The following is a 9,556-nucleotide window of genomic DNA, read 5'->3' on the forward strand; positions in this document are numbered from 1 at the left end:
CCATGAATTCTTTTATTCAAAAGAAGAATATTGAACATATTTCACTTGAGGAATTTGAGAAAGAACATGAAAATAGCCGTCTCGAGAAAAAGAACCTTTACCTAGGACGCCAAGCAATTGGCAAAAATTTAGAAAAAGTCCCATTGTCAGTATCGAAGTAGAAAAAGCTATTAAATGGGAATGAGATGTGATAGGATGTGAATGGATGTGAATGGATGTGAACGGGATGTGATAGAATGTGGTGTGATGTAAATGAATGTGGATGAGATGTGAAGTAAATGGATGTGGATGTGAATGATGAGATGAGAATGAGATGTGAGGTTATGTGAAAGGATGAGATGTAAAGTAAATGGATGTGGATGTGTTGTGAAAGAATGTGGATGTAAATAAATGTGGATGTGAATGATGAGATGAGAATGAGATGTGAGATTATGTGATAGGATGTGATGTGATGCAAATGAATGTGGATGTGATGTGATGTAAATGGATGTGGATGTGGATATGAATGTGGATGTGAAAGGATGTGATGTGATGTAAAAGGATGTGGATGTGAATGTGATGAGATGTGGATGAAATGTGATGTGATGTGAACATATGTGGATGTGAATGTGAATGTATGGATGGATATGGATGTGATGTAATGTGGATAGAATGTATGTGATGGGATGGGAATGCAATGAATGTGATGGATGTGAATAGATGCGATGAGATGTGAATGGATGTGTTGGATGTGAATAGATGTGATGGATGTGAATAGATGTGATGAGATGTGAATGGATGTGAATGTGACGTGATGTAAATAGATGTGAATGGATGCGATGTGATGTAATGTGAATCGGGATAGATGTGAGTGGATGAGATGTGATGTGAATCAAGATAGATGTGATGTGGATGTGATGTGATGTGATGTAATGTGAATCGAGATAGATGTGAATGGATGAGATATGATGTGGATGTGATGTGAATCAGGATAGATGTGATGTGGATGTGATGTGAATCGGGATAGATGTAAATCGGGATAGATGTGAATGGATGAGATGTGATGTGAATTGGGATAGATGAGATGAGATGTGATGTGAATTGGGATAGATGAGATGCGATGAATGAATGAATGAATGTGGAGACCTGAGTGAATGAATGAATGTGGAGACCTGAGTGAAGCGCTAGGTGACATGCGAAGAATCAAAGAGGGTGCTGACCATACGGTGCTTGGGCTCTGGGTCGTCGAAGATACCCACGCGTGCGTCGAAGAAGAAAATGGAACAAGGAGTTAGAGTTGTTTTCTGAAACCGCGCATGGATCTGTTTGATTGACCTTGCTGGTCCTCAACAATGGATGAGTCCATGGCTCTTTTATATGGATTTGTTGGTTGATCTTGGTGATCTTCAACGGAGAGTCCATCTGGATTTTCTTATGCATTCCAAATGTCATGGGAATTCCTGTTTTATCATAAAATAAATTTATCTAAAATTTCTCTTTTCTTTAATAAAAATATCCATTATCCTAATATGCCAAGAATTCTACTTTTACCATTTAAATGGTTGAATTCCAAATGCCATGGGAATTCCTCTTTTATCATAAAATAAATTTATCTAAAATTCTTCTTTTCTTTAATAAAAATATCCATTATCCTAGTATGCCAAGAATTCTACTTTTACCATTTTAACGGTTGAATTCCAAATGTCATGGGAATTCCTCTTTTATCATTTAAATTTTCTCATGCATGGAATAAATTTATCTAAAATTCCTCTTTAAATTCAAATAAAAATATCCATTAATTCCAATATGCTAAGAATTTCACTTTTCTCATTTAAATGATTGAATTCCAAATGTCATGGGAATTTCTCTTTTATCATTTAAATAAAATTACCAAAATTTTCTCTTTTCTTAATTATTTAATTATACATAAACCTTAAAAATTTAGTTTTCCATTGAATGTGATGAAAATCATTCTTTTAGCATAGGATGACCAAATGGTAGGAAGTCCTCTTTTCACGTTATGCATAAGAATGAATTATGTATCAATTTCTTAAAAAATTTGCCATAGCTCCGCTGCTATAACCGATAGTTTTCAATATTTTTGGAAAGAATAAACTTAATAATACAATTATGATAGTATAACTATCGTCTAAACTTAAATCCAATTTATGGATTTAAATCATAAGATTATCATAATTTTAAAAGCATAAAAGTATAAAAAGCCACTCTCTTAACCTCTAGCTTCACAAGCCTAGAGTTTGATTTGTGAATTGAGAATTTATCAATGAGAAGCATCATTTGAATAGAGAATTGGTCATAGGAATGACCATTCTTTTGGGGAGAGAGAGGTAAACATAAAAAGCATCCAGCATAAATGTAAACTTTTCTTAATTATTCATCACAACTCTTAAGAAAAGCTTGATTTACATTATAAACACTTAATTTAGAAACTTCTCAAGCTTGAGAGGGGTTGAGAAGTGAAAACATTGAGAATAGTAGAGAAAAACCATAAAATTACACTTTACCTCTTGTTTTTACTTGCTTCTCTATCTTAGAAGAAGCCCCCAACCAATCAATTGGTTAGTGTGTTGAGAGAAAAGCTCCAAGGAAGGTTGAAGAGAGAGCGAAGCTCCAATCTCTCCAAAATGTAGAGGATTTTTAAAGGATAATAGAAAATATCATTATTTTAATGTAATACTAGCATGGTATAGTTCACAGATGAGAATACAAAGGAATGAGGTTCTATTTATATGTGAGGGAGGCCACTAACTGAGTCTAACTAAGTTCTAGAATTTTTCAGCTTCAGTTTGGCTGAATTTGGACAAGATTTGGATCACTTTGGCTCCCTTTTTGATTTGGTTTGATCCATGAGAGAGGAGAGATAAAAATATCTTAATATTTTTGATTTAAAAACTCATTCGCATGTGTGAAATAGATGCCTCCTTAAAGTCTGCCCCCCTCCTTACCAAGGTGTCAAAAATGTATTATTATACCAAAATATCTCATTTTTTTTAGTAATATCTCATAGTTTTTAACTAATAAACCTTGTACTCAGTCAACTCTTCATCTTATGTGAGCATTTACTCATTTTTGGGTATTTTCTTTTATTCTTTGGATTTATCTTATCCTTACACTTGGATTAATCCAATTAGTCCATAGGAACCTTAATTGAACCATAATCCAAAAATTTCTGAAAAACTTAACCCTTAGGCTAAGGTCCTTTATACATATTTTTAATCAATTCCAAATGCACATTGGAAAGTTCTTTTTGAAATTCTGTTTCAGGGAAAACCATTTTAGACACTAGGAGAATTTTTATATCCAAAAATATCTCAATTTTGTATTACCTCTCTCTAGATATTTTCTCTCTCCAGGTTAAAACAGGGTAAAACAAGATCTTTCTTTTATTTGAGAGAGGGGAATAATTACAAGAACAGAAGGGGAGATTCTTACACCTTTACACCTCAAAAGTTGGAGGGAGGAATCTTACAGTAAAAGTTGTTATAGTGGTAATATAAGTTATAGTGGGACTTCATGTATTAGGTGTGCTATAGTGGAAGGAGAGGGAGGAGGTCCATAAGGTTGTCTTGAACATGTCTTCAAAGAAGGTGACGAGTCTCTAGCCTTGGAGCTATTGCATCCACATGTAATATTGCCTAAGGCTATCTTGAACATGTCTTCAAAGAAGGTGATGAGTTACCAGCCTTGGAGCTAGTGCACTAGCATGTAATAGCCAAATATTTGCCTAAGAGTAGGGCTTTTGTTCATGTTGAAAGTGAGGTCTTGGGGACCCTCGTCATAGTGGTGCTAATCTAGGATCTTGACCAAAAGAATGATGAATGATGATCTTGAAGAAGTGGACGGTGATGAGACGATGTCGAGGTCGGGCACACCTGTTCATATTGCACATGGTGCACAACATCCAAGCTTCATCTAGGAGCTTTGGTGGCTTCGAAGGAAGGAACCATGTAAAATTAAACCATAACTTTAGTCTATTAAGTGGTAGAATGCTCTAATATGATTATTCAATACTAGGTTTTTGTCGTATATTAACTGTGAGTGAAGCCTCGTATATCAACTAAGGCCTTGTACACAAGTGTGTTGAAATGAGAAATAGATCCAAGTTTAAAGATGATCGATCCAATAAGTTAATATGCTTAATGTACCAATATTCATGTGTTAAGAGGTGGCTTTACATTTAGAACGGTCCTTTTCTTGCAAGCTCGATGATAAACTTTAACACGTTTTTGATGCCATGGCTGATTTCAAGGTAGAAAGGGATCACAATTGTCAAGATCAATTTTGAGAGTTAACAATGTATTAACCTTTTTGTGTGATGGTGTGGTGCATGTTCTTTCGTGTAAGTTCAATTATTTTCACTAACTTTTGAATGCCACAACTAATATGAAGTAAGATGAAACTTGTATATTCTAATAATCTAAACATTGAAATTTGGAACCTGGTGGCACCTATAACTTTGAAATGTTGCAAAGCATTTAAGGAGCTACCTTCATGTGTTATATAGTTCAAAAAAGCTAAAAATACATGAGTGGTAAGTCTGGTCTTTGGATCGCAAGAAATGTTGCACTTAATATTGGATAGTAGCTCAACAAACATCTTGAACAACAACTAGGCATTGATATTTATGTATCATCATCAATTAGAAAGTGTACACTTTCCCTCTATCAAACTCATCAATAACCATATCATTTCAATGCTCAAGTCATGCTAGCGTTGTTTGTCATCAATGGGAGGCATTCCAGAATTCTTTTTTGTGAGTCTTTACACACACACACACACCTTGCACCTGTGAGAGTGGGCCTGTCCTTGTCCCCTTGTGATGTTGCTCCCATGCGAATTACGAATTGAACACATGGGTGTGCCCGAGAAATATTAGGATGGGTAGAAAACAACTCAAATTTTAATCGACATTTAACTCAATTTTATGGCAACAAAAGTTGCTTGTCCTTCCTCTCCCTCTCTCTCTCTCTCACACACACACACGGGTCTCTCTCTCTCTTTCCTCAAAAACACACAGACACACACACACACACCTCTTGTTTTCCCTTATTTAAAGGTTTCAACCTTTGGGCCAATATTTTCTTTGTTGAATATGCGGCCAAAATCTTTTCCTGCATTTAATTAAATAAAAACCCAGCACACGATGTTACCAATTCTAAGGTTTTTTTAAAGTAATTTTTGAGAGAGGATAAGCACGTGCCCATGCCCTTCTAATTTTAGGAAGTTCGAGAGGTGGATAACCACAAAGATCCTTATTTGTTACAGTGCAGGGAGGGAGAGACAGACAGACAGACACACACACACAGAGGGACACGCACAGGGAGAAAGACGATAGAGAGAGAGGGAGGAGGCGGGGGAGAGAAAGAAAGAAGAGAGAGAGAGAGAGAGAGAGAGAGAGAGAGAGGGGCATGCGCGCATAGAGAGGAGAAAGAACCTTGGTTAATAAACGCATGGCAAGGCATTAATTAATGGGGATAACACAATTTCCTGAATATATATATTCTCTTTGTTGAAAAATTAATTGAAAGCACCAAAAAAAAGCAGTAAACAGACAAACAAAAGCACCCCAAAAAAAAAAAAGCAATAAACAGACAAACAAAAGACAAACATGACAAATCTCTTCTCACAAAGTCTTCTTTTGAGCTTTATGGCTGTGGCGATGGCGAGGCGGAGTAGCTGCGTGAAGGCCATGATGAAGGGCTGGTTGATGCCGCGGGTGGACCGCCTGTGGTGGTGGCTGGCCATCGTCTCCATGGTTGCGCTTCTGGGCCAAGAGATCGCTCGCACCTCCGCTCTGGCCCTGGCGACCGCCTCCATCTCCGACTTCGAAGGCTTCGGCGACGAGTGGGAGGAGGTTGAAGAAGATCCCGTGGTGGTCGTCCCCCCTCCGCCTGTTCTCAGGAGGCCCGGCTTCGAAACCGATCGAGGACCCCCTTTTACAGAAGATCGAGAGGTAGTGATAAATCCCTCCGAAATCATCACTCCGCCGTCTGAGTCGGCCGAAACTCTAGCGCCACCGCCTGTTGCAGCCCCCAGACCCCAGCATCGCCACGAGTATTGGGACGAGGACGAGTTCGAAGGCTTGCCGGAAGAAGAGCCTGCAGCCGCTTCCGCCGCCGAGCGTTCTGCCTCATCAGATCCCTCTGCCTCCGCCTCTGGCCAGGCGTCCCGCAACCCTCAACCTCCACCCGGTCCTCAGAACTATTACATCGAGCTCGCATGCGTAGTATTCCTCATCGTCTTCGCCATAGCTTACTTCCTGGGCAAGAAGGAGAATGAGAAGATTGCCCTAGCCTGGGCCACCCAGTTCGCATGTAAAGAGGGGATCTTTGATAAGAACTTCAGTCTCCTGGGGACTGGCACGGAAGCGGACTCACCCCTCCTCATCAAGGAAGGCCAGAGTGTTTTCAAGTTCTATGCCAGCGGCAGGCGCTTTTGCCGGGGGCTGCTGGCCACCATGGATTTGCAGAGCCGTCATGACCTCATCACTTGTATGTGGTACTATGTGAGCCCCCGGAAAGATGAGATGACCGTTGATGTGTTTATGAATGATGAGAACATGGAGCCCCTTACATTTGCCCTGGTTCGCAAGAAGAATGCAAAGGCCATGCTCAAGGATATGAGAGACCTGCAAACGTATGCAGCACTGCAGCCTCAGCGCAAAGGGCTGTCAGACGAGCTTGCTATTATATCAGAGTCTCGAGATTTAGCCTCCGACCTACTCACAGATATCGTCCTAGATCAGGTATGTTACAAAACTTTCAAACTATCATCATAGTTCGGGGTTGGTGTAGCCCCCCCTACTCTTCTTGTACGGTCAGTACTTTGCCTGTCTTTCAGACTTTTTTTTGTGAGATTACTTGTACTATTATACTTGCGGGGTTCGACCCTCGACCTGCATGTTGGCAGGCTGGGCGCTATCAATTGGGCTAGAACCTGGCTGCCTTCAGAACTTTCTGTAAAGATTGCTTATTTCTTGATTCTTAGACATGTATGCTATCAGCTTTTTTGCTCTTCACCTTTGCTTTCAAGTGATGCAAACTCACAATCGTGGTTTATGTTTTGAACATTTCAACACATAAATCACTTTTGTGCAGATGATATGAGAAGGGACACTTAGAATCTAGACTACACCATGGAGTTGATTTAGCAGATTCAAGTTTGGACTTTTCTGTGTGGTTTATGTGAAAAGGTACGTTGTATGTAGTCTGCACCATGGAGTTGATCTAGTGGACTCAAGATTTCACTTTTGTCCTGGCGAAGTTTGGGAACTTTCCTTAGAAACATGCGAATGGAAGTGGCACCCATGAAAAGTAGTAATTATTTGAGGATGCGTGTTTATGACGTCCCGAGAGTCTTAAGCTGCAGCCTCTCAAACTATGAGTTGCTGCAGGTCTGTCAAGTCTTTCATAGCAGTGCAAGCCTCAGGCTTAAGATGTTCTCATGCAAGCATCGGGTTGGGGTAGTACTTATCTCTTTCACGTTTTTACTCTCTCAGCACATCCATAGGCTATAGCTGATAATGCTAAAGATTGCATACATTTTGTTGGATGATGGTTGTCAGAACCAAACTCTGCCTCAAGCTAGAGAGGCATCAACAAGCTGTTTTGCTCCTTTCTTTTGAACTGGTTTTGCACATAAGCAGCTACCTCATGTGGAGTCAAAGTTGGTGGGCGGGTTGGGGTAAAAGAGGAGTTTGGTCTACTTGATTAGTAGTTTGGAAAAGGACGTTCATCTGTTTATTGAAGTCTGTAATAGCCTAAAGCTTTACCATGCAGATTAATACTTGATCCGATGTTGTGTTCTTCTAATTTTAAGGGACGATTCACAGGGCTGATACCCTTCTTGGGATGAACATTTGTGTGATGTGTAGAACATAATGTGCATGTTTTTTTTGGGGAGGGGGGATTGCCTGTGTTTTATATCTTACTCACAGGAAGAAATAGCATTCTGATAAGTTTTTTAATTGGGATTTTGTCCAGGTTTTTGGTGAGAAGGCTTTTGAAAAGTATGGGAGTAATTTTGTCTCTCTACATTTCACCGATGAGTTTCCCTTGGGTTCCCATAAGAAGATACTTCAGTTCAAGTTCACACTTCCATCAGCAAACAGTATGGGGGATATGTCCCGGTTGATTGCATTGGTACCATACTACATCGACCTTCTCGGCCGATACAAGCTGAGTGTACAGGTTAGTATTACAACTTTAAGGCTGTTCGGTTGTTATGATGACAATTTACAAGCGATAGTGAAGGTTTTTTTGTTCCTCTTTTTGATTCAGTCAATTTTCTCATTTATTATTTGAACTGAAAATTTTCACTGAAATGATTTGTCTTACAGCTACGTTCTAAAGCTGAGGCTGCAAGAACTAAGGTGGCTCAGGAAGCTTTTAAAGAAGCCCAGGGTGCTCGCCAGGAAGCTCTGCTGAAGAAAAAGGAAGAGAGACGCAAAGCAGTCGAAAGTTCTGATTCCAGACTTAGTGTGGAAGCGCTCCGCAAAAGAGAGGAGAAGGAACGCTTGCGTCAGATGAAGAAAGCCATGCCAAGGGTTAAAGTGTCAAGGGCTTAGGGGACATCAATTTGCCAATTTGCCCTTGCTGATTTGATAGTTGCTTGCTGATTTGACAGTTGCAAGGATGAGGTTAACTTATTGACCCTGTTGGCCTGCAATATGAGTACGTAGAAGTAGATTAAATTTGTCTTTTCACTGTTTCACAGAGGCTCTGGGTTCAAAATGAGCATTTTCAAGATGGAAAAGTTTCATTTGTTGTTCAGTTGTGCTTGTAAGAGATGGTATGGTGGTATGTTGATGGCAGATACTAAAGTTTTTAATACATCAATTTATCAGCTTGCCTTTGTTGGATGCCGTTGATTCTTTCACGTTAGGAAGGATGAGGTTCTTGTTCTAGACAAACATTTTTTAGAAGCAGTAGATTGATCGTAAATTTATTGTTTCTTATCACGAATACATTACTTTTTTAGCAGCAGTAGATTGATCGTAAATTTATTGTTTCTTATCACGAATACATTACTTTTGTTTGTTTCAGATGCTTATTTTTTCCTCATTGCCTTGTTTTTAAAAGACGTAGTGCAGGTTAGTGGCTACATATTTTCTTTAGCCATGTTATCTAGAGTGAGCTGCCTATGTTTTTTTAATCACCCTTGCTGTCATGTATCTCAGCATTGTGGTGACTAGTCAAATTTTATATTGATGTGCTTGTTGGCAAAGCTTGAATGGGCATTAAGTACCCCATGTTTTTAATAACTGCATTTAAGGGTGCCATCATGACTCTGTTACAAGTTGATTCTGTAAGAGGTGATTTCCTTGTGTAGCTTTCTGTGTATGTGCCATATACTTGGCCGATTTACTTTTGGAGAGTCCAAATGACCTTAGCTGATAGCGAAGACATTTTTTTGTTTTTGAGTTTGTATATACTTTGTGGTATGCATTGAGTCTTGAATGGTCGTTGCAAATAATAAAAATGCCAAAGCAGATCAATATGGAACTTCTTGAAGTGCATGTAAACTTTTCTAGTCTACATGGATTTTTACGACTTCT

The 9,556-nt window shown here is 39.2% G+C and overlaps 1 protein-coding gene across 1 annotated transcript; it reads left to right on the top strand.

Moving 5' to 3' along the window:
- Positions 1-5,590: 5,590 nt before the first annotated feature.
- LOC147619633 (uncharacterized protein At5g49945) lies at positions 5,591-8,858 on the top strand. The gene is made up of 3 exons (XM_086773304.1): positions 5,591-6,745; positions 7,983-8,189; positions 8,339-8,858. Exons 1-3 carry the CDS (start codon positions 5,609-5,611, stop codon positions 8,564-8,566), a joined length of 1,572 nt encoding a protein of 523 aa, XP_086629430.1. The 5' UTR covers positions 5,591-5,608; the 3' UTR covers positions 8,567-8,858.
- The last annotated feature ends 698 nt before the right edge of the window (positions 8,859-9,556 follow it).

Source organism: Cibotium barometz, chromosome 33 (assembly GCF_041138505.1).
Source record: "Cibotium barometz isolate CiBa-2024 chromosome 33, ASM4113850v1, whole genome shotgun sequence".
Taxonomy (NCBI): domain Eukaryota; kingdom Viridiplantae; phylum Streptophyta; class Polypodiopsida; order Cyatheales; family Cibotiaceae; genus Cibotium; species Cibotium barometz.

Bases quoted from the DNA above. Each gene is read 5' to 3' on its own strand.
- LOC147619633 (XM_086773304.1), top strand. From the start codon at position 5,609: ATGACAAATCTCTTCTCACAAAGTCTTCTTTTGAGCTTTATGGCTGTG. The intron at 6,746-7,982 runs GTATGTTACAAA...GATTTTGTCCAG, and splicing joins CAGATATCGTCCTAGATCAG to GTTTTTGGTGAGAAGGCTTT. The intron at 8,190-8,338 runs GTTAGTATTACA...TTTGTCTTACAG, and splicing joins GATACAAGCTGAGTGTACAG to CTACGTTCTAAAGCTGAGGC.